At 39.3% G+C, this 26,194-nt stretch overlaps 1 protein-coding gene across 1 annotated transcript; it reads left to right on the forward strand.

The window, feature by feature from the left end:
* Window positions 1-1,611: 1,611 nt before the first annotated feature.
* On the forward strand, window positions 1,612-25,804 carry tp73 (tumor protein p73). Its single transcript, XM_059333635.1, has 13 exons — window positions 1,612-1,738; window positions 2,532-2,682; window positions 9,249-9,497; window positions 17,999-18,185; window positions 18,678-18,793; window positions 19,359-19,468; window positions 19,595-19,737; window positions 19,935-20,023; window positions 20,666-20,793; window positions 21,047-21,201; window positions 21,359-21,491; window positions 23,524-23,617; window positions 23,902-25,804. Exons 1-13 carry the CDS (start codon window positions 1,680-1,682, stop codon window positions 24,301-24,303), a joined length of 2,016 nt encoding a protein of 671 aa, XP_059189618.1. The 5' UTR covers window positions 1,612-1,679; the 3' UTR covers window positions 24,304-25,804.
* Window positions 25,805-26,194: the final 390 nt, after the last annotated feature.

Below are 26,194 nucleotides of genomic sequence, written 5' to 3' on the forward strand. Positions count from 1 at the left end.
AATAACAAAAGTCAAACCTAACGTTCGGAAAGGCTAAAGCCTATATATTATAGACCATACGTAGGCTTAATAAATAATAAGTGTAAACCTTGTAGGGCAGACTAGATTATTAGCTGTGATTAAGAGCCGCACACTATGTGAGAAAGGGTAGGCTACTTTGTGTCCAGGTGGAATCCCAATTAAGCAGCTAAAGTACGGAGCAGAGCTCAGTGGTCAACCTGTGTGCTTCTGTCTGCTGGTCCTGCACTGACGCTGTGGGATGTGACAAGGTGTCGCTCAGGGGCGAGCTGGTCTCTGCGGCGGCAGCCACCTCAGGAGCAGCGGGAACCTGCAGCCAGACAGCTGCTGCTGCTGCTGCGGAGCTCCGCACGGCCAGATTATATGTGCATACTGCAGGCCTCTTTAACATCTATGCCATCTTGTTTAATAGCCTATTACAATATGTCATAAATTAAAACTTTGTTAGACGAGCCGAAATAAACAAGACCAGCTTGAACAGTCTTTGTTCAATAATAATGAGATCACTTTAGATGTTTACTGGGATGCATATCTTCAATCGATTCAGTGCAGAATGTGAGCCTACACAACGATAAGATTACTGTATAAACGGAGTTATTATTTAAACCAAGAGGCTCACTTTTACGCAACAACCAATGCAGAGAAAAGGTCAAATCAAGGCTACATGCAGCCAAAAAATATTAGTCATCGATTCCAGATGATTTGTTGAGTGCATCTTCAGAGCCAGCACCTTTGCCACACTTTCTCCTGTGCGCCCCTTCAGAGGGGTTACTAAGGAGATATGACGCTGCTGTGGTGCGCAACTGTGAATATAGTAAACTTTGGGACGAACAACTAGGCCTTTGCCTGACCGGATTTTGGGGCTGGATCTGATCATTGACAAACTGGAGAAAAGATGGCAACGATCTTTATCAGCTTTACACGATAGGCCTGCAACAGTCCAGAGTCGTTGAGGTTATGTTATGAAAAACACGGATTTAGTCTATTTCGACTCAAACCATCGCAGTCAGGCCCGGATGTCCTCCTCCACAGGTACATTTCTAATCTTTCAAGATAATTTCTTTGTCGTGTTCTCTTTTAAACATAAGACGCTCCATTTTCTCGCATTTAAAGTTGTGATTGTTCTGCAAAGCGCGGAACCTCGACAGGTTATAATACACCTCAGCTTGATGCTATCTGATGTAGCTCCGCTTGCTATTCGTTTCGGTTGCTCAGTAATGTCTGAGCACATTTTGGAGTTGCAGTGCAATGGGTTATTTTGAGACAGAGGTGGAGGGGGTGATGCTCAGACTCTGCAGAGTGGAAGGAAGTTTCTCCTTAGAGTGAGACGGTGATGAGGCAGGCAGGTCTGGGCACGCCCAGGCCCCACGACACCCTGCGCCACCTCACTGGGACTACATTGGTGTGATCACACCTGGATGGATATATGTGTGTGTGTGTGTGTGTATGTGTGTGTGTGTGTGTGTGTGTGTGTGTGTGTGTGTGTGTTGCTTCCTCTCCTTTTTGAACACTGAAAATAATCATCTAGTAGTTTGTCTCCACTTAAAAGAAAGTTTAAAGTTTTTCAGTAACTAGTAAATGTATTTTTTTTCCCATTCTAAATCATTTGATGTGTGTGCTGCAGAGTGATCTGCCCCTCACCAGACTACCCACCTTGTAAGATGTCCCAGTCCACAGTCACTGAAGAAGGAGGCACCTTCGAGCACCTGTGGAGCTCCCTGTGAGTGTCAACAACACCTGCTGACGATTGTTTTACTTTCTGTCCAATGGACATATTTTCCAAATGATGTCATTGTTTTATTTAAAGCTTCAGACAATAATCACAAAGCACATGTGATTCATCTCTCTAATAGATGACTTAATCAGTAAATAATGGGTTATCCCTAATTAACACAAGTGCTTTGGCATTTTATTTTTTTAAATTGAAATATTTTGAAGAGCTTTTGGTGTGCAGACTTATTTTAAAAAAGAGTCAAAGACAAATATCTGCCGCTTACGGTCATTTCTTGCTTTATATGCTGTTCTGTGCACATAAGACACTATTGAATATTGTTTTTTCCAATCAAGATGCTTCCAGTTCTTTCTTAATGTTGCACTGAAACTTCTGGGAGTTTTCTCACTGCATTTTATGAGGATAATATTTCTGAATAAAATTATACCGTACAGTGACAGTAGTTCTAATCTTTGTTATTTTCGGATGTCCAATATGATGTCTAATGTTGGGTAAAATCTGCTTAGATATTCTTTTCTTTTGTAGTATCGAAATACCAGATTGCTTCCTTGTGAGAAAAAAAAAAGAAAGAAATAAGAGGAGAAGATTTTAAGGGTAGTAAAAAACACCAACCTATTTCTCCTCTTCACTAGTCTGATAACTTAAAATGTCTGTCTCTTTGCACATCGAGATTTAGAATCTCGATGGAAATAATCAGATCCAGATTCAGAATCTGGCCTAGACAGAAGCATAAAAAATTTCACATTAAAGACACAAACACAAACTTGTGGTGTGTTCACAGGGAACCAGACAGCACCTATTTTGAGCTCCCCCCAAACAGCCAGCCAGGTGAGCGCCCAGTGCCTTCTACCAGCACCCCGGGGAGCCACCGCAGCGCTGCCGAGGTCTCCATGGACGTCTACCAAATGAGGGACATGAACGACAACGTGATGGTAGGAAAATGAGCTTTTATTACAGTGAGGTTTTTGAAAATTTCTGTTTTTGAAAAGCAGCTTATTTCTACCTGAAGGTTATTATCCTCGTCTGTGTCACATCTGATGGTTTATCTTTGTGACACTCATTGACATAATTCACTCCATAGCCTCTTACCCTAACCCTAACCGTCACAACTGAATGCCTAACCCTAAAGCTAAACTAAACCGAAATCCAATCTTAACCTTCAAACCAAGTCTAAACCCTCAAACAGGCCTTTGAAGAAGTGAGGACCAGCTGAAATGTCCTTACTTCCCCAAAATGTTCTCATTCTGTTGGTTAAAACCCTGTTCCAGTCCTCACTATGTAGGAAATACAACAGCACACACACAAAAAGATTGTTTCTTTTCACATTTGTTTTGCTTTGTTTTACTTTTTCCCTCCAGTGTTGAGGAAATTCCCTCCTATGTAGTTTCCCTCTTCTCTGCAGCCTTTTCCCTCTCTCTATCTCCCTGCCGAGCGGCCTGTAGGGACTGTGAGGTGGTGTGTGTGTGTGTGTGTGTGTGTGTGTGTGTGTTGGGGGAGGACTAATTAAACCCCAAGCCAGGACCCCTTGCTGCTCGGCTGCAGAGCCATCTGTAGGCAGGGGGGTGCATTAACAAACATGCACATATGTTTGCAGGTGTATGCATCTGCATATTTTTGGTCCTTGATGGAAACTTCATATCCAGAGAAACCTTTTTATGAATGGAGACAAACAGCCCTGTTTTTAACTCGGCCACTATGACTTTTCTTGACAGGAATTTAGTAGCAAGTTCTTGAAAAAAAAATTATTTTACTGATGGTCACGTTATTGCAGGATCCAACTGTTATACGCAGTTCATTTGTACTTTTTTCCCACTCTGTCTTCCAAAGATGAAGTCAGATGTCACTCCCAAATGTGTTTCCTTCCTCTTCTGATCTGGGATATTGGTCGGATCTAATCTTTACCGTGGGCAAGCCCGGGCCTGCCTGACTGGTTAATGAATAGTCATGACAGAAATAAAGGGGGCGGAGTGAGGATTTGTTGTGAGGCACCTATGCAAGCAAGTTGAGAAGGCCCAGTCAGGCAAGGGAAACAAGTGGAGAAGAGGAGAGGGAAGACGTCTCCTGTATCCTCCATCATGTCCCGCTGCACAGAGGGCTCATTTGGCTGCAGGGAGCTTGACTCGTAAAGTCACACTTGACTGCAGAAGACTGTGAGACCTATGAAAGCCCGGTCACAGAGTCAACATAGGAACACCTCATCTTATCTTTCAGGAGCCTTAAGATGCTGTGCGGCGTGGTGAGTGAACCAGAGGAAATTGTTTTTGTTGTTGCATATTCAGGCCTTCTTAATGTTTGAAAGTGGTGTCTATACCGGTGTGGTAGTGGAGGCAGTTTGTGTTAAGGGGTGTGAAAGTTTTAGTATCACTTTGGTTCAAGGTCACTGTCACCTGTACATCCTCATGACTCATCATGACGTTTAGGAGTGAGTTGAATTTAAAAGTCAAACCTGTGTCATCTTGTATTTTATTTGTGCATGCATAGGTGGCCATGGCTGCTTGAATTTGAACTGTGCTTATTATGGTTCCATATGTCTCCTGGTATCGTTGGGAGTGGTGGAAGAAGTACTTAAGTTTGTTACTTGAGTCAAAGTACAAATATTAAAGTGTTATAGTATATACACCATTACAAGTAGAAGTCCTGAATTTAGAATGTGTCTTAAGTACAAGTGAGGATGTTTTATCAGCAAAAATAAAGTATCAGAAGTAAAAGTATTAATTATGCAGAATAGCTCATTTAAAAGTATAAAGAATATTTGTTAATGTATGTTTTTATCACAAATATACGTAAGAGTATTTTTGATTTTTGTTGCTGGATTCACTTTATTGTCACTTCATTGAGAATTTAATACACAGAAGAAACAAAATATAATTTTTCCCCAGCTCCAATCAGTGCATTAAAACACAGTCATGCATATTCAACATTGTCCATCCCTAAAATAAAATAAAAACCGGAAAAATTTCAGACGCAGAGTTAAGTAGCAGAGCTGACACATAAAAAACAAAACAATAGTTAGCAGCAGAAGACAAGCACATTTGTGACCATGTGAAGTGCATTAGTTGACAGGTGCTTAGTTTGTGTTTGTGTGTGTGTGTGTGTGTGTGTGTAGGGAGGGAACACAGTCAGTTCACCATCTATACAGCTTGTGGAAAGAAGCTGTTCAGCATCCTGCTGGATCTGTGGCAGATGCTCCTCTACCTCTTCCCAGGCAGCAGGAGGGAGAACAGGCCGTGGGAGGGTTGGTGAGGGTCTTTAATGATGGAGGAAGCTCTGCCAACAATACTGCTAGCAGTCTTCACTATCCTGTTTAACTGCTGTTGTTCATTGGCCTTGCAGTAAGTGAAGTTGTAGATCAGAATGCTTTCAGTTGTGCCCCTGTAGAAGGTGGTGAGGTGAAGGGTGGGAAGACCTGCCTTTCTGAGTCTCTGGAGGGGGTGGAGCCACTGCTGGGCTTTTATGATGACTGCTGTGGTGTTGATGGTGAAAGTAAGGCCGTCAGCTAAGTGAACTCCCAGGAAGTAACATGGAAATATAGATGTCAAATAAAATTTAGTGGATTAAAAGGTACAGTATTTCCCAGTGTAATCAAGTATAGCAATACAGGTGCATCTCAATAAATTAGAATGTAATAGAAAAGTTTATTTTTGTCAGTAATTCAATTCAAAAAGTGGAAATAAATAACACATTATATAGATCCATCACACACCGACTGAAACATTTCATGTCTTAATTAATTTAATTTCTTCTAATTATAATAATTATTGCTTACATTAAATGAAGACCTTAAATTCAGTGTCTCAAAAAAATATTACAAAAGACCAATTTTAAAAAGTATGTTGGCCTCTGAAAAGTATGTCCATCTATATGCACTCAATACTTGGTTGGGGCTATTTGACTTGAACTACTGGAAATGGACTTTTCCATGATATTCTAATTTATTGAGATGCACCTGTATATGGAAATACTCAAGTAAAGTACAAGTATCTTAAAGTTATACTTAATTACAGTACTTGAATATCTACCTGTCAGTATGAATATGGGAATGAATGACAAACCCCATTCCTGCACTTTGCCAAATATTCCCAACAGGGGGCAACCTTCATACACATCACTCCAAATTTCACCTCTTCTCCTCAACTCTATTTAGCATAGCTGGTGTCGTTTAGACATGCTGCACTTTTCATATGACACTATCGTTAATTTATGCATCCTGATGTTTCGTTTTGGTCACGCTATGCCATATGTGCATCTGTTTTGTGATCTGTTTAATGAGTAGCTGTAAACAGAGCTCATTAGCAAGGTGATGCTCTCCTTATACTCAGCCCACAATGTTTCACTCATCCTGACAAGTGAGGGTTGTTGTGGCTGGCTTATCTACCTTTCTAAATGTTTTCAGCCTTTAAAGCTCGGCTTTGAGTGGCAGCTACCAGGATAGCTGCCCATAGGGGACATCAGATGCTGTTGGGATGGGAAGCTTAAATACTTTGAATACACACACAGTGAACACACACACACACACACACACACGCACACACACTTGCTCACACAGTGGCAGCAGCGGTTCCAGCTCTGTTTCAACTTGTTGCAGATCGAGTTTAGGTATTAAGACCAAGCACACCTGTGAGCACATGGGTCTGTGTGACAGTGTGTGTGTGTGTGTGTGTGTGTGTGTGTGCGTGTGTGTGTGTGCATTTGCAAGTGTCAAGTGTTTTTTTGTTGCTGATACATACACCTGGGCTTATATTAAAAGGAGGACAGCATTACTCTTTTCACAAGCAAACAAACATCAGGGCACATCTGGCTGCATATATTTTTTTCGTTTTTATTTTTTAATTATTAATTATGACTTTTTAAACATTTTAATTAACTTTTAATTTATTTTAATTATTATTTTCTATTTTTAATGAAGGTCAACCAATTTGTATGCCAGCAAATCTTATAGCAACCTTATTTTCTACTGCCAGACATGAATCATTTAAAGCAATTAAGTTTGCCACTAACATTTTTTTTAGTTTGACAATTATTTTTTTAATTCATTCTACTGATTTTGTCTTCAACATATCATTTAAATTGTAAAATAAAAAAAGCTATGCATCTATAGATTCCTTCTTTAATCCAAACCAAAACTGAAGAAATGTGTCATGACAAAGAAAAGCTTTTTTGCTTTTTTGTTTTGAACCCAGCTGCCTCCTATATGCGCTGCATGTACCTGAGTGAGCGTCAACGTATAGATCCAAACACCCACGCATGAGTGCATCCTCATTTAACCGACACAGTTTGCATCAAGTCTAGGGCATTGACCTGTCCCTTTGCTTTCATCAGATGAACCATGCATTGAGTTCATATATCCTTGTGTAACTTTGTCTCAGTATTTGTGTCAGTGTCTGATAGTATGTTGTATATCGCTACAGGTTGGGGATTTCTAACTAAGAGTTATAGTTACGATCATAGGTGTTATAGGTGAATAATTCCAGCACGCCCAGTCTAAATGAATGTGAGATGTGCAATGCAGCTGGCATACTCATGTTATTTGTTATACTCTGTCTTCTCCAGATGCAAGGTGAATGGAAAAAAAACAACTTTTTTTTTGCAAGAGGTTGTTTCTTTTTTGTGTGTGTGTTTCTTTCCGAACACCCTATGAGTCTGGTCTAGGACTGACAAGTCATTTTCAGTAAATGTACCCAACTAGTGGTCCTCTTTGATAAAGTTTGAGCATTCTTCTCTTTTTTTAGATATGTTCTGATAGATATGTGATATGTTCTGCGTATAAATTCAATATTAATATCTGAATCCCCTCAAGATGATTGATTTTTTAATGAAATAATATTCACTATAATTACAGCTTTTTCTTGGTTGGATTTTAGATGTTGATTTTGACTGAAAATTGAGTAAAAAAATCAACAACCTTAACCCATGAACATCCATAGGGCATAACGTAAAAGTAAACATTTTATTCAGATATTTTTACTCCAGTTTCAATGATTTACTGAAAGTGTTGAAGAAGAGTCTCTGTTTTTAAATAACATTCAGCCTTGACTGCTGATTTAATGCTGTATTGATATACAATATTGGGTGGGGGGATCTGACCCTTGAACTCTTGTTCTTTCATGTGTTTTCCTTCTTGCCTCTCTCTCTCTCCCAACTCTCCGTCAGACCAGACAGTGTTTACTTAGTGCAGGCCTTCACAAGGTGTTTTGGAGCATGTGTGTACATGTGCCTCGGCATTGCCGTCTATGTCCGGACTTGCCATAATTAGAATGTTGTACCATTTTCTGGGTTCCCATCCCTCTTTCCCTCTCTCCTTCTATCCCCTCGTCTCAGTCTGCCGTCTCTCTCTCTTCATACCAGTCCTCACCTTTCTGCCTGTCCTGGCTGTACATGTGTCTCTGTGTGTGAGAGTGTGTCCATTGATGCACACCTCACTTGAACTCTGTGGTTAGGCTATGGTCCCTCACTCTCTTTGCTTTGCTGTGTTTGGACGTTTCTGACTGAAGAGTTGACAAATGAGACTAAAGCACTAGAAGATGTACTACGTTAAAAAGAAGGTAAAACATTTTTTTTTTTAAATAATTTTCCTGCTCCTAGGGTGATTTTGTGCATTTCTAAATGTGTATGTGTGGCTATTTCAGTGTGAACCTGCTATCAGTGCTATTTGACACACATATGTACAGAGCAGGCTGCAGCCTTAAATCTGTGTGGTTTACTTTTTTTAATTTTTATTAATAAGTTTAGTGTTTGTTTGTATATGAATAAATTGATGTTAAATTGGTTGGATGATAGATTTTTTTGTTTGTCAAAGAAAGTAGTTGTCGATATTGATGGTGGGTTCCTGGACTCAGACTACTGTAGTTTGGTTGATTGTGCTTTCTTTTTGTCACTTGACATGTTTTTGTTGACAGAGAACCAACAAATTAACATAGATTATCCAACAATTAATTCAAAAGTTTTCCCTCAACAGTAGCTTCTCAGTTTGTGTTCAACTGTATATGGGCCTCACAGAATGCGTTAATTTTGACAAGTGTGTCACCGCACACACGTCAATGCAACAAATCTCTCTACTCAAACACAGTGGGGAGGACAAGAGGGGAATGGTAGGCAATTAGGCAGCTTATGTCTGTGTTTTACAACTTGTCTCACATAGCCCCAAGGAGGCTACTGTGAGGACCTCACTGCAACTGAGCTCACTTACACTCACTCATACAAGCTAACACATAGGTTTTGGTCTCTCCATTGATTTTATCACTAAATATCAGTATTTCATGCACATATCACTCAAAAAGTGCTGAGCATTGATCACAGACACCTACCTGGACTGTTCCACAGGCACCAGTCCCACACACATGCAGCTTCACACACACTCACTACCCATAACCGCCTGTAATCCGACCTTCCCTTTAAGCCCCTGTGTCTCCGGCACCTCTACCTGTGCCCTCCCTCCGCCTCTCTCCTCCCTCCCTCCCTCTTCACCTCCTCATTCTCTTCACTCTTCTTTTCTCCCCAGTCCCAATACAACTTGCTGAGCAGCAGCATGGAGAGCCTGGGGAGCCGTGCGACGTCCGCCAGCCCCTACAGCTCCGAGAACGCCTCCTCATCGGCCGTGCCCACCCCCTCACCCTACTCCCAACCCAACTCCACCTTTGAGGGCCTGTCGCCTGCCCCGGCCATCCCCTCCAACACCGACTACCCCGGACTGCACTCCTTCCAGGTGTCCTTCCAGCAGTCTAGCACCGCCAAGTCCGCCACATGGACCGTGAGTACACACACTTTCTTGGCTCTGGCAGTGTTTGTGTGTGTGTTTCTCAGTCTTTTTCTTTCTCTTTGTCTTACTGAGAAACAACTGAGCGCGCACATAAACATGCTCACAAAGACATTATTTCACACACACTCAAGTCAGCACATGTGCAGGCGTGTCGGGTGCAAGAGAAAGTAGTGCATCATTCAGTGATTCATCATTCACCTCTCGTAGTCAAATCTGATGCGATGAATGCAACAGGTAAAGTTTACTACATGGTTGCCAAAATTTTGGTCCTTTGTGTGGTTTTTTTGACAATTCGGGCACTCACTCTCAATTAATGTTTTTGTGCCTTTTTTTCATTTTATCTTGTAAAGCACAAGGTCAATATCAGAAGTTAATAATAATTTCTACTAGACTATCACTCAATATTTCACACTTTATGTATGAATGTGAGGTAAGTCTAGGAATTGTCGCGTCACATATAACTACATTATATGAGCCCAATCCAGTAATAACTTATTGTAAATATTATGCATTATTACAGTAATGTTTGAAAATATTTTGGTCAGTTTTTCCCTCTCTTCTTTTATGTATGATACTGGGTTGGTCCATAGTGTTTTTGTGTTATTGAAAGTCAACATCTGTTATTTATTTTTTTAACTTCCAGGTGTTGAAAAGAAAAATGAATTTATATTTATTGCTACTTTAATGAACAAACATAGAGAAAAATTATTATTATAGTAGTAGTTGTACTGTTCACTACTGAGGGGATACATTTTGCTATTTCATGGGGTACAAGAATAAACACAAAAACCCGAACTTAGGGGAAAACATCAAACAACCACACAACTACCTAATGATGGTGTTGAGAGACAGGTGAAACGGGAGCTGTGCAATTTGTCATGACCCGATGAGAATTCTCCCGCTGGAAAGGTGTCACCTCCGACTGTCACACAGTTGACCTCCGTGAAACAAGAGAACCAAGAGACAAACTGCACTTCCTTCACTCTGTGTGTGTGTGTGTGTGTGTGTGTGTGTGTGAGAGCGTTTAAGCCTGTGAATATCCCTGTATGATCGTTTGAGGGGCTCCTGAGCGGCTGTGTTTGTAGGAATTAACCATGCATGGTGGGCTTTACTCAGCCCTCAGTGATGTAAGAAGATCCCCCTCTGGACATTAAAGCGCTGGTCTTTGACCTCCTGCTTTTCTTTCTCTGTCTCTTTCTTCCTCCGGTCTTAACACACACTCATGGCTGTCACCTCTGGCGCCTAAAGTTTCGTCCTGTCCTCTCCTAAAACATGTCCATCATCACCTATCTGCACTTCCATTCTCTGACTCAGGTCTTTCTTACGGACAAACTTCATAGACAGAAATCAAGAAAAACATGAACAAGAATTATTAGCTTGTTTCTATGAAGAAATTACTGCAATGAAATGGAGTCCTGAAATATGTCAGAAACATGTTTCAACCTGTTTGGTTAAATGTGATCCTTACTACCCTGCCCTTCAAATTAACCTGCAGTTTGGAATATTCCTAATAACCTAATTAAGGAAATACATCAAATCCAAGCCCCATAATGCCCATAATTTTCTTTTCTTTTAATTGAAGGGGTTTCTGCCAACAGATCTTCTGCCTCTTTACTCTATGCTTCATCAACCCAGTTGCAGAATAAAATGTTGACATTGTATGTTTCTGCAAACCACAGATACGTTGAATCTCGACGTTTATGAACGGCTGCAAGCCGTGCTCATACCTGTCACACACCAACACATTGTCAGGACCCTTGGTCACACTTTTTATGCTCTGGGCAGCCGAGTTTGATGGTTCCACAGTCACAATTTTAAACTCCTGGTTAACGATGTCGATTCAATTATACGGAGGAGGAAAGGGGCCAGGAGTATATATTTTTTCATAATGCAGTTTGAGAAAAAAGTCGAAATGACGAGAATAATGACAATAAATGACGAGTTATCAATAAGTCAACTTTTTGTGTTCCTTAAAGCTGGAAAGATATTCACAGATTTGTTGTTCCTGTGTCAATAAGTCATCAATGTTTTCAGAGAAACAGCACATATATCCAAACAGTACTGCAAGCTACAACCTGATTTTTGTGTAATCAATGTCATAAAATGAGCAATAACCACAATATTTAACGGTGTAGTAGTGCTAAAATCCCTCTACACATAAATTAGCTATTCTTGGTAGTAGGCTACCTCAAGTATTGTTTTGGGAAAGTTTGCTTTTTCTGCTAATTTATGGGATTTTTTTAGACATATATATTGGACGTATTGAGGAAAGTCAGGTTGTAGCTTGCAGTCTACTTTACCGAACTCAAAAAGTTGACTTTGACATTTTGACTTTTTTCTTGAAGTGCATAATTTTTTTTCCCTCTTCTTCTTATTTTTTTCCTACCTGGCCCTAATCCTCTTCTGTACAACTACCATAGGTTAGGTTTAAGAAAAGATTGTGGTCTGGGGGATTTGATGCTTGTTATACTACATACTATCTTGACTTACAGAGCATTTGCTGTGAACATCTAATATCAACATGGATCTTGTAGTTAGTTGAAAGCCTGGTGCGTCACATATAGATGCTAAATCTATTAAATAAACATATAAACGTATCTGTGCTTTGCAAAAACCTACAATGCCAACGTTTTTTCTGCCATCCATGCTAACCCCTGCACTTTTATCTACCACTGGAACAAAATTAACTCCTCTTTCCGACTTTTTGTTTTTGTGGATATTACTTTGAAAACAACCTCAAATTTATGAACAAAGAAGAACTCTTTGAATTCAACTTTCCTGACCAATTCAAGTCAGCAGTTTTTTTGTTACCAGGAGAGGAGAGACAAAGGCGTTTTTAACTGGCACACGACTTAAGATTCAGGTGATGACGCAGCAGAAAGCGGATTTTGAGGAAACCTGTGATTATTCAGATTCCTCTGCTGCCATTAAACAGGAGGGATTAGAATGTGAAAGAGAGACTGGCTGATTGCTCATATAGCTTTTATGGAGTTTACCGTAATGCTTTGATTTTATCTTGCAGGCCTGATTATAAGATTGGAGAAGAATCAGGAGATGTATTTAAGTGTTATTATACAGTAGCTATGGAACAAGAAAATGTTTCATGTGTGAAATGATGTAGTATAATCATGTGGGATTCTGTAGGATAATATATGATACCATTGATTGTTAGTAGACTATCTGCAGTATCTACCATACATGCAATTGTTTGCTTTATAAAAACCATTATAAAAAATAAAACATGCAGGAATGTATTCATGTTTTAAGTGTACATAAAGGTTATCCAGTCCATGTGTGAGGCTCACATCATGTCAGCGAGTTTTAGAAGTGTTCATTTTGAAAAGGAAGGAGATTACAGCCAAGCCTCTTGGAATGAATACGTTTCTACTAATAGGAGGGGATTTCCCAAAAATGACACCAGGAGTGCATGAGGATTTGTGTGTGTCTAATGTGCATGCACATGTGGGTGTCTGTATTTATGCAAAATTCAGCGCAAGGCCCGGGTTTGAACATGACTGGAAAGAAACGGCATGTGGACCAGACTGGGTGACTTTGTTTGAATAAAGGAGCCAACAGTCTCTGGATTTCTTTCTGATTTCTTGTGGCCTCAGGCACTGGGGAATGCCGAGTGCCATAGGGGCATATTGACTATAATCAGTTACCCAGCCACCCCTCTGCCTCACACTAAGAGCGGGTGGCATTCAGAGCTTTGGGAGGATACGAGAAATGCAGCTGCCTATTGCATCAAGCATTTCTCATTAAATCCCCTCTTAAATATCAAGCTGTCAACTGAATGATTGACGGGAGGTTTGTGGCTTCATGCTACTGGCTACCAAGCCACTCCACATCAGCTCACCATTCAAAAAGAGAAGAGAAGAGAAGAGAAGAGAAGAGAAGAGGAGAGGAGAGGAGAGAAGAGAAGAGAAGAGAAGAGAAGAGAAGAGAAGAGAAGAGAAGAGAAGAGAAGAGAAGAGAAGAGAAGAGAAGAGAAGCTAGGAGGAGAGATTGGGACAGAAGACAATCCTTTTTCTTTTCATCTATCATAATGTTTCTACATACTTTAAGTCCATTCAAGTCCATGTTAAGCTACTCTGGTAATCCTCCAGTCCCCCTCCTGTCTCGCCAAGACATTGTGCATTAGTGATAATAGCTCTGAAACTCTGCCGCTCTCTTGGCTCTTGAAGATGATTCCTTGGCTTGGACGCAGGCAAGCGTCATCGTGGCTGGAAATGAGATCTAACACCTCTGCTTTGTCAAATAATAAGACCTTTCCGTACACTCAGACCTAAGTTTGTGTGTGTGTGTGTGTGTGTGCGTGCGTGCGTACAGTATGTGTCAGGGGTGGGAGGGGATGTGATGCGGTGGGTGCGGGCTCGAGCATGCACTGCAAGGCGGCTTGTCAGAAGCTGCTCTTCCCAGCTATTAGCCTCTCTCCGTTAGGACACAGGTCCCAACACGCCCTGCATAATGCATCCTTCCCTTTCTTTCACAATGCATCATCTGTGGCCACATCACCATTGGCCTTCCTGCTGAGCATCAGATCTGGGAAAACAGATCTAGGAAAACACACTCGATGAAAGGAAGGTTTTTCACACACATTTAGATGGTTTTATTATTAAAATTGCTTTTAGAAAACAGCATTACAGGCTTTATATCTTAACTAATTTAATCTCTGGTAACAGTGTACATTGTCTAGTATCAACATTGGGAATGTTTTGGATTTTGGGATGCCATCAATAATATTTATTATAACTTCTGTGTGTCCCTTAACCCTCTGTGTAACACTGCTTGTATCCCATCCTGTCTAGACGACTTTAACAATGTCCACGGACTTTACCTGTGCTGTGAATGTATACATTGTGGTGTAAAGCAGTCAACTTTCCAGTAAAATGACTCATTTATAGCTATGTGAAGCGAAGATGTTAGAAATATTAGGTTTGAATTACTCATTAATTATTTCAGGATTAGATCTTTAACGAAACAGAACCAAGTTTAGATAAAAGCTGTTAGCTAGCAATTACTGAGATGTCAAAGAAAGGGAAGACGATTCTCTAATTTCTATTACTGACTTGAATAGAATATAACTACAGACAAAAAGAAATGCAGAACGTGTGTGTGTGTGTGTGTGCCTTTGTGCGCACGTGTGTGTGTGTGTGTGAACATATTCGATATTTGGACAGTTAAGCGAATTTGCAACGGGCAAGCTGTTGCTTGTGTATATGGATGACGGTCTGACAATTATCACCCTGTCTCTAGGAGCCTGTCAGGACCTGCCTCCACTAGTCTACAACGTAGAGCCAGGGATGGATGGATGGATGGATGGATGGATGGATGGATGGATGAATGGATAAATAGATAGATGGATGGATGGATAAATGGATGGATGGATGGATGGATGGATTGATGGATGGATGGATGGATGGATAAATGGATGGATAAATGGAATTGCAATAATAATGACAACTCAATACTTAGATGCAGCAAAATATAGTGCTCTTGTCACGATCACATAATAACATTTATTTGGAGGATTTCTAAAGTTATAGTGGTTCTTTGCAAAGCTTGTGTATACAGAACATCTGTTTCTTTTGGTAGATTAGAAATCTCATGAAATTATCAACAAATAATTGATTGAGTTTAGCCAATCAATTGGTCAAGGTTTATGGTCAATTTCAGGACATTTTAAAGGGTTTCATTTTTGAACATTTACATCATCTTTTTCCACTTACCTTGAGGATTTTCATTAGATCATTGACAAAGCAAATAATCTCTTTAGCCTTTAGTCATGTTTGTTCTCTCTCTATCCATCTCTTTCTTCTTACTCTCCATTAATTCATTCTTCTCCATGTCCTGATACGAAACCCAGTTTATACATCACTCGGCATCATCGTTTGACCAGGAACATACACATCAGACACTGTACTTTCCTTTATGCTGCGCTTCACTTCTGACAATGACACACAAGCTGAACTCAGATTTGTGTGTATGTGTGTGCACGCCTATGCCTCGCTGCTGCATGTGTACACTAGTCTGTGTGGGTGACGAGTTGAGACGTCTCCCATGGCATCTGCACCCCGGAAGACTGAAAACACAAAAAGTAGTTTTTCATGCACCGTGCGATGTTCAAAAACAATATCACCAAATGCTGATCCCCGCTGATCCTACAACTTATCAAATTATTTTCTTTTCTTTTTTCGACGGTGGATACAGAACCAAACTTTTCCAGTCCATAACAGTCCCTTTTACAGTAATTCTAGGCCAATAGAATTTTAGAGTGGAGGTGGAATTCAGAACAATATTGACCTCCTATTAAAAGTATATAAAATACTAGTCATAGCTAGGGTTTGACTTTATTTGTGTGACATGGTCTCAGGCATTTATCCTCTAAGTTAGTCTCTTCTTCAAAACACTTTTGTAAATGATTATTTGACTGTAATTACCTCAAAGGACTGTATATGTTCTTCAATATGAACAATGTAATAAGGGGGTATTTATTCTTTCTGTTGTGATTATGCTGAAAAGTGAACATTGGCCATTGGTTTTTGAGGTGTGAATAGTCCCTCAGTCTGTAAATAATGAAGTCTGTCTGACTTTGGTATCTCAGACAAATTATTTATTTATGGTATGGGTGGACTGTTGAGACTTGTCAGGAAAAGCTAGGTGGGAAAAGGTAATGTTGTGCACAGGTATTTCCATTGCCCTCAAGGAAGGGCTCATGGCAAAGGGCCTGTGTGTGTGCGTAATAGTGTGAGAGAGTTGGTAATGTGTGTGTGGCTGTGAGGGGCTTAGTAACGGTGTCACAACAAGGAATCCAAACAGTTGTTTGTGTAGGAATGATTTTCCCAGCCTTTTCCCCATCTGGCCCAGAAGCAGTCAAATCACAATCTGGGTCATCAGTGAGAAATTTAAAAGAAGTTTATTACATTTATATTTGAGGAATTAAACAGATTTTATGCAATAGAATGCATACAAATTTGTTACCTTCCCTGTCAGCAGGCGGGGTCACGTATCGCATGAAAATCCATCTTGTTAGGCTTGCGTCTGTGTCTGAACCACTCATTCAGGCTATCATTGCTAGACGCAGTTGGTTAAGTTTAGACAACAAAGCCACTTGGTTGGGCTTAAGAAAACATAGTTTAGTGTGAAAGAACTACTGCCCGACATGAGGTAGTTACAGGAGATAATAGTTACATAGGTTATGTAAAAATGACGCAGAACGTGACGTAGCTACGCACGGAAGTTAAATTATATACGTAGCTTAAATTGTCGTTAATACAATGACAACAATCAGCACTTAAGCCGTTAATACAGGACAATATATTATAGTCACATTACAGACTGATGATTGATGGATGACACTTGGTTGACAGATCTAGTTTACAGAGTTCAGCGTTACACTCAAAACACACTCATCTGTGAAAATACCATTAAGAAAAACGTATTATGAAATGAATGAATGATGAATTATAAATGATGCTTTAAATGGGATTCTGGTTTAAGAAGCAGACTACATAAAAGGTCAGATTCTGGTAGAGCCATTTATGAGGAAGACATACAAGGCAAAAACACCATTCAAATTTCATATGCATCCTGAGGTGTGTGTACTGTATTTCTGCCATAGGGTTTGCTGTTGCTGTTTGTATTCAAGCACATTGTAGCAAGTCCACACAGGACAAGTGTCTTTTTTTTACTGGAAGGTCTCAGTTTGATTTCCACAGGGAAGATTTTTGAGATTTTGTGATTGAGTTGGGGCATGTTAAGGCTTCTCAATCCCCTGTCTCAATGTCTTTTGATGCATCTGGCATTTATACACATACATGCGCATATGCATGCATGTGAAAACTCTCATAAATGGAGGAAACACTTGAGACTTGGCTAAAGAACAGCTCGGCATATTCTCATTTAACTTTACTGTTACTGAATGAGTGACAGTAGTAAAAAGACATTTATTGTCATTCATTTTTTTTAAATTTCCAAACTGCTTCTCCTCTGCAAGCCGTAACATCTCACATTACTCCTCACAAACCCAGTCTTCTGGATAATAATCATTTATTCATTCTAATAACATGGTAAATACCTTTACTACACAGACGTCAATTTACTGCTGACTGCTTTACAGTCTTTGTGTATTTTTCCTTTCCCCTTCCTTTTATTCTCTTCCTTTCTTCAAATTACTAAATTTGTTCTCCATAATTTGATGTGATAATTACAGTGTTCTGTGGTCGCCACTCACTATTTTATCATCATATTATCATCCAACTCTTTATTTGTCATCCTTGTCTTCTGTTATTCAAAAGTACCTTTTTGACTGCCTTGCTGATAGATGACTTAATGGCTTAAATCACATGTTATTTCAGTTGAAAGCACCAATTCCACCCCTTGAGATATTGTTTTTTCTATGATGTCAGTGGTAGCACAGCTTTTGAGATTAACCCTCCTACCTGACTCAAGCCTCTCTGGTCCTGTGTGTGTGTTTTTCTTCTCCTACCCAGTACTCTCCCTTGCTGAAGAAGCTCTACTGTCAGATTGCCAAGACCTGTCCAATCCAAATCAAGCTTTCCTCCTCTCCACCTCATGGCAGCATCATCAGAGCTATGCCCGTCTACAAGAAGGCGGAGCATGTGACAGAAGTGGTCAAACGCTGCCCCAACCACGAACTAGGACGAGACTTCAATGATGGTATGATCAACAAGTCAAAAATATCCCTAAATAAGATTACTTTGTTGTTGTTGGAAATATTCTGGTTTATGAAGCCGATATCAGATACATAATTAATAATAACAGCTTCTGCATTAAAGGACCAGTGTGAAGGATTTTCTTGCATCTTGAGGATTGCAACCAACTGAACTCCTTTCCCTCACCCCTCCCTGTCCAAGCATGTAGTTAAACCTACAGTCAGTATTTGATTTGTCCCTTCTGTAGCTCCGTGGAAGAGGTAGATATGAATGGCTCATTCTAACCTAACAAAACTAAGATTCTTAGTTTCAGGTGATTATTAACTAATGAGAACGTAATTAGGAATACTATATCCATGCCAATAGATCCCCCTTAATCCTACATATTGCTGCAAGGTTCAATAAACAAGACTAGTCTAGTGTCTGGTATTTGTAATGTTTTTACTTCAATCAACTGATTTTGTCCTCACCTGTTCTTCCATCTTTCTCTCCACAGGGCAGTCAGCCCCAGCCAGTCACCTGATCCGAGTGGAGGGGAACAACCTCAGCCAATACGTGGATGATCCTGTCACTGGCCGACAGAGTGTCTTCTTGCCTTATGAGGCGCCACAGGTTGGTGGTTCATCAGCTGCTGTTTATCATAGAGATAAACACAATGTATTGTATTAGGTAAACTAAACACATGGCTTATAATCTACAGTTAATGATATGCTACTTATTTTCATAAACAAGATTCAATGAGTGGGGGAGGGTGATGGTGCATAAAGGCTGACAGAGAGAAAGCCTATGAAAAATGAGATGTGCTTGTGAGGAGTGGATTGATGTCCTTAATATTTTCACAATGATGTTGTTTAAGACACACAATGGACCAGTTGAGCTGACACCAAAGAAACAGCTAATTTCAGTGAGGTGCTTCACAGAAAGCAGGTCTATAAATAAAGATGCCAGGCATGTCTTAACTAGCACAAGAGTGAGAAATCATCATGTCTGTGATTGCACCTGAAGAGCTTATTGAAAAGCACAATTGTGCCACCTCACATCAAACTACACTACAATACAGCCCTCTAGTGGCAGCATGCCATATTAACTTTAAAATGTGAGGTTTGCTCTTGTGAAGATGTGCAGATTGAAAGAAATAGTTTGGGTTAGTATTGGGATTCACTGTTTTGTGTTTTAGGTGGGGACTGAGTTCACCACCATCCTGTATAACTTCATGTGCAACAGCAGCTGTGTGGGCGGCATGAACAGGAGACCCATCCTCATCATCATCACTTTGGAAACCAGAGAGTAAGTCAAAAATTCACAATTAATACACACAGACAGTTCAAGCAAGGTTCTTCTTTCTAATATAACAAGCAATTCAAAGCTCTATAATTTTCTCAACAAACATCACACATTATATCATCACTGCAGTGGTCAAGTGTTGGGCAGAAGGTCGTTTGAAGGCCGGATATGTGCATGTCCCGGCCGAGACCGCAAAGCTGACGAGGACCACTTCAGGGAACAACAGGCCCTGAATGACAGCGTGGCCAAAAATGGCAGCGCAAACAAGCGCAGTGAGTTCATGTTAACTACACATTTAAATAGTTAAGTTACTTTTCAAATGTTGTGATACTTCCTCTCTGGCTTTTGTTATACGTGAACAATGAGCACTGACCAAGATGTTCCAAAATCTCTTGATCCTGAAAAAGATTGTGATTGTGGAATGTGTAACCAAACTGTTTGATCATAATTCTGTTTTTGCCAATTGCAGACTTCAAACAGAGTCCGCCAAATATTCCCAGTCCAAATATTAACATGAGGAAGAGGCGGCATGGAGAAGAAGAAATTTACTATATTCCTGTAAGAACTTTTCACACACTTATCATTTTACATTTAAATAGTATTAAAACTGTAATACAGACATAAGTTAGAGACGATTTAGACTTGATGTACAAGATTTTAGCTCTTCAAATTGTTAAATTAATTCATGTATCAATATGTGGGAATATTAACACTGACTATGCCTGTCACAATAATTGTAATATATACTCATTGAGCTAAGCCAAATATATTGTAGTTATGTCCATGCATTGTACGATATCACCCATTCTGTTGACATAAGAATTATATAGAGACATGTTTTGCTGTCATTTTTACTGCAGGCGGGGCTCAAGCAGCTCCTCTACACACACAATATATATATATATAAGTTCATTGCTCTTTGAACGAGTGTACTAGGATTATAATGCTATTGTCGTAACATTATATCAGTGATATTAAATATTGTTAAAATGAAAATATAATTTATCACAATTCTTCCTGGGACAATATATCATCCAACAAAATGTGGTTATCATGATTGGACAAACATTGACTACAAGAGAATGACATTGCATTGTAACAAACAGTTAAAATAAATCTACTATTTCTAAAAGCACATCCTCAACAGCCCTTATTCCCTGACTGCTGAATATAATGTTATTGTGTTGTGTTCCTGTGTAGGTTCGTGGTCGGGATAACTTTGAGCTGCTCATGAAGATTAAAGACAGTTTGGAGCTGGTGGAGCTGGTGCCGCAGCCACTGGTGGACTCCTACAGACAACAAACACAACAGCAGCTTCTGCAGAGACCGTGAGTCAGCTGCTGGTACTCATACAGTACATACTATACATAAAAAGAACTGATAGACCCAAAAACATGCATACACAAATCAATCACATAACATAATTTTTTTTAGCTAATATCTGAGCAAATTAAAAAGGAGAATTTAAAGTTAAAAATGTAATAACCCTCACAAACAAAGCTAAATTTAAAATCTTGTTGACTTTATCAAACTTATGTGAATGTTTTTGTCCATTTATTAACATTCTGCTCTTTTCTCTAGGAGCCATATAGCCTCCCCCTCCTCGTACTCTCCACTGCCCAACATGAACAAGCTTCATGCCCATGGAAGCCTCAACAAACCGTCCTCAATCAACCAGCTGGCGGGGCAGCAGCCCCAGCAACATCCCACTGCCCCCACCTCCATAGCTCATATGGGTGAGTACTGATTCAAATAAAACCAGATGATCTCAAAAAACACATTTTGAGCCAATTTGTTATTAAGATTTCTGATCCAATCTTTTTATGTCATCGAAGTTTAGTTTTCTGTGTTATTCTGCTGCTCCTTATTTCATTGACCCTCCTTTTTTCACAGGTTCAAACATGCACAACAGCCACCACATGCAGGGAAATGGTGATATAAATGGGGGCCACAGCAGTCAGACTATAGTGTCTGCCTCCCACTGCACCCCACCCCCTCCGTATAACCCTGACCCCAGCCTTGTCAGGTACCTCACCCTCCAATGACACTCCTTCTTTATCCTCCTGTAAAGGGCCAGGAGACAATCAGATGCACTTGCTGGGTTAAATATAAATGGGTGTCAAGTCGATGCCAAAACAGCTAGTTTGTTTGTCCATGTTCGGACATATTTTGGTCAAACAGGTTGTTGAAAAAGTTCCTAATTTGCAGCAAAATGTGTTTAGATGGAACTGTGTTATGCAGCAAATAATTTGATTTGATTATGGCTTTGTAAAGGCTTACAATTACATTAGGAATCTCCTTACAAACATGGCTGGTGCCATAATGAAGGTCCACTGGAAAATTGGCTGCAAGGAAAGAATGTCTATGCATGATTGGGGGGGAAAATGGAAAGACATTACTTTGAAAGATTGTGTTATGGGAGTAGGTTAATTTAGTAATGTTTTAAGTAAAAGTGAAAGTTGTGTAATGGTATGTTTTTTCCCCAAACTTTGCCACTTTGATATAAAACTGTCCTGTCCTGAGTAGTGTTAGATTTCTAAAAGTGTCTGTTTTCGTCAGCCAACCAAAAGAAATTCTTGCCTAAGCTAGCTTCTATTAAAAGGACAGTTCAGAAAGTTTGAAGTGGATTTGTATGAGGTACTTTTAGTCAGGTAATCATCTTCAGTAGATGGTGGGTTAGCATGCTGTCAGTTGTGAGAATCCGGTGGAACTACTAGCACAGAAGATAAGCAATGTTCTGTACTGTGGATAGGAGCAGCAACTAAATGAATTTTAGCCACCTAAGAAAAATCTGTTCATCGGTTTAACTGTACACTATATTTAGAATATTTTCCCCTATTTACCATGCCGTCAGCCTCTTTCCCTAATTTTTATTTTCTTGTTTTTGTTGTCTCTTCCATAAACCGCGGAAAGTTTGACCCAAACAGCTAATCTGCGTAGTAAGTTCTTTCTATATTAAGAAAATGTCATGCCAATGGAAAAGGCTGTCTGACGGCAAGGTAAAGAGGTGAAAATATTCTAAATATATATTTTTTTAGGTGGGCTGAAGTATAATTGTCTGCTTTCCCCCTCCACAGCAGTAAACAGCTTAGCTTCTGTGCTAGTACTCCAGCCTGCTTCTCCAAACTGGGGGCGTGCTGGCTGCCATCTACTGTAGGTAATACACTGACTATAGAGAAGTACCCCATATAGCCCCACTTCAAAAAATCAGAACTATCCTTTTAAGCGTCTAAATCAGATGTGTTGCTTAGATTCCATTAAAAAAAACACATTTATTACATCTATTTTCTCTGCATATACAGCCAAACTGCTCAAGTTGTAGACCTCCACTACAGCTGCCTGGGGGTTTATTATGTTACCAAAAAAGCCCAAACTGTGTATCCTACACTTAGATCTAAAATCATTCACACCCTCACTGTATATACAGCCATGCCAGTGCACTATAGCAAATTTTCTTCAAAAGAAATTTCCATTTTAAGTTCTGTTTAATTTAAAAGTTTTAAGATAATGTGTCAATGCGGGCATTTTGAGACTTCGACTTTGCTTTTGCAATTTTACCATTTTTTGATACAGCAGACTTTGTACACTTTTTTGGTTTCTAGATTGTTATGTTTATTGTACAGTTAAATTGTACAGTTAGCTTCTTTTTCGATTACACTGTATGTTTCCAAAACGTTAACATTTCATGTATTTATAATAAAGGTTCTTCATCAAAGCAAGAATGGCCTTATGAATCATTAATATAAATGCATGTTTATGGTTTTACTTTCTTTGCATCTATCAAGATGTATCATTTCTTTACACTTGAGGATAGATCTATCCCTTAATTCTTTCACACCGCTTTGAACTAAACTGAAGAAAAAAACCCAGAATGAGGTGCTTTTCTCTTCAGTTCTGACTGAAAATAAATGCTTTTTAGGATATTCTTTATTCTACTTCAGCACAACTCACTATTCGTCAGTGTTAATGAAGTGGATTTTTATATTTTTAGTCCTTTTTCCATTTTGTAGCTGTGGTCTAATGGCAATCTAAGCAGCCCTGCTTTTGTCCCCTTACAGTTTTCTAACCAGTCTGGGCTGTCAGAACGTCATTGAGTACTTCACCTCTCAAGGCCTCCAGTCTATCTACCATCTCCAGACTCTCTCCATGGAGGTAACCTGAATAATCCTGAACTCACAATCACACAGTAAAAATAGCATTTTTTTTTTGTGTTTAGAGCTTGACTGAAACCCAAAAAGGGGGAAAATATTCAATAAAACAAACAATAGTGAACATAAAACAGTTCTTTTTAGGTAAAAATGTCTCAGAGGAAAGATTTTTGAAAATTTTGCTAAAGGTACCCATGAGGATGCACATGCAGTCTTATCCTTTCCATCCTCTGTTTATAGTTTTCTCCTACATTCTTACACCAATGTCTTACTTTGTGCCATCACCAGGATTTAGGTGCACTGAAGATACCGGAGCAGTTCCGCCTTGTCATCTGGCGAGGTCTGCAGGACATGAAACAAGTTGCTCCCCTTCAACTGCCTGCCTCCACTCATCACCATGACTATCATGGCCAGCAGCTTCTGCGCTCTAGCGGTAACATGACTGCCTCTGCCATGGCGGCCATTGGGGCCGCCAGCGGAGAACTCCAACGTCAGCGCGTCATGGAGGCTGTGCACTTTCGTGTCCGCCACACCATCACCATCCCGAACAGACCCGGTGTCGTTGGGACATCAGGGATGGCAACAGCTAGTGATGAGTGGGCGGATTTTGGTTTCGACATGCCTGACTGCAAGTTATCACGTAGCAAGCACTCCATCAAAGAGGAGTTCATGGAAAGTGATCTTCATTGAGCCTGAAGAGGATTTTTGAACTGTTCTTCCAATTAATTTTCAGCATCAGCCTATTAACTAAGTAAAAGCAAGTGGATATGGTACTTTAAATGTACCTTTAGGTGTTGCTGTCATATTTCAGTCAAAATCAAGTTCCATTTTAATTGTGGGACATTTCAGTGTGTTAATGCACTATGCCGGTTTTCATTTTGTGCTTGAACAATTGTTCCACCAATTAGGCTGAACATAAGATGACAGCAGCAAATTCCACCAATATACCATTGTATTTTTTTCTGGAAACAGAATGTTGATTGGTTGCAATGTGCAATAGTACAATAACACATTCAGTTACATTTATTGAATATGACATGTAGCAACTGCAAAATCAAACAAATGTTTCAGTTTTCAATAAGTTCACAGCTGACGTATTTATTGTTCCTACAGTTTTTCTTCATTTGTACAAAAAATGTATATACTGTATCTTGTAAATGTTTTGGACTAGATGTGGTTGAAAACTGGTATTTGGGTTCAAAATGGTGTATCTCCTGTTGGAAGCAAATGTAAAGAATTGAATGGCAAAACTGGTAAAGTCTCATAGCTATTAAAACACAGTCATGTATATTATAATGGCTTAAATAATGTTTTCATTTCACTGTTTAAATATTGTTTAATGGACTTTGGTATTAATAGTGTGTATTCATGAAAAGTAATGGAAATCACATTCATAGCATAATATCAGAAGTTAGACATTGCATCCATTATGTTATCATTAAGTCACAGGAAGCACTGTAATTCTTGTATAGAAACACATTGCAAAAACAGATGACTCTCAAAAACAGTATTATATCTTAATAGCAGGGTTATTAATCAGAATTGTGAATAATAAATTAAGAATAGCATCTCTGTTAACCAAGACACTAGAAAAGATTGTAGCATTTCTGTCCTTCTCTATGTATTTTGAAAAACCTTGCAGGGCAAGGTCCTCATATATTGATTATAGCTAGTTGTGTACATCGCATGTATCTTCATGGCACTTGTTTGTGGATATGTAATAGCAACATTCCAGTTTAATTTCTAGATTGCCATTAAGCATAATTAATTATGGTGCAATTGTAAAGGTGTCAAACTTGTCTGTAGTAACTACTTGACTTTGTATTATAATTTGTACCTGACTTACTTCCTTCTTCCTTATACACGCCTTTTCACTGACAAAGACAGACGTACTTTCAACCACTAACCACTAACTGGTCAAAAAAAGAGCACTTTAATGCTTTAAAAGTAAAATAATTTAGGATTATTTGTGCTTATGATCAGTATTATGAATTACCACAATGTAAATAGAAATAATGCTTGTTTTGATATACCTAGTACGTTTTTTGTTATCAGTTTTGTAACAATTGTTAAGATGCTTACCTATATAACTATTGTTGTTCATGGATGTCCATTAGTTCCGGAGGTTGTTAAGTTCAGTGTTTTTTTTCTTAAAATCATGGATATTAAAATATTTGCCCTCTCTCTTTCTCTTTATCAAAGTAAAAAAGGTTTTAAACTAAATTGGTCTGACTGTTTTATTTGAATGGACATTTAAGTTAACTATCCCACAGACATAGATTCAGGAAGTATTTAAGAAGACATATATTGAAATGATTTAATGTTTTATGATTTATTTAGATTACTCGGGTAGTAGGAGTAGTAGTAAATATATATATATATATATATATATATAGAGAGAGAGAGAGAGAGAGAGAGAGAGAGAGAGAGAGAGAGACACACACACGCACATAAATATGCATTGTATTACATTGTACTGGTATATAGGGTATACTGCACAGTCGTGGAAAAAAATTATTAGACCTCCCTTTTTCTGATAGCTGATATCATTTTCTTGATTTCTTGATTGGCTAGATATCAG

Source organism: Centropristis striata, chromosome 5 (assembly GCF_030273125.1).
Source record: "Centropristis striata isolate RG_2023a ecotype Rhode Island chromosome 5, C.striata_1.0, whole genome shotgun sequence".
Lineage (NCBI taxonomy): Eukaryota > Metazoa > Chordata > Actinopteri > Perciformes > Serranidae > Centropristis > Centropristis striata.

Bases quoted from the DNA above. Each gene is read 5' to 3' on its own strand.
- tp73 (XM_059333635.1), top strand. From the start codon at position 1,680: ATGTCCCAGTCCACAGTCACTGAAGAAGGAGGCACCTTCGAGCACCTG. The intron at 21,202-21,358 runs GTGAGTACTGAT...CTTTTTTCACAG, and splicing joins CACCTCCATAGCTCATATGG to GTTCAAACATGCACAACAGC. The intron at 21,492-23,523 runs GTACCTCACCCT...GTCCCCTTACAG, and splicing joins CCTGACCCCAGCCTTGTCAG to TTTTCTAACCAGTCTGGGCT.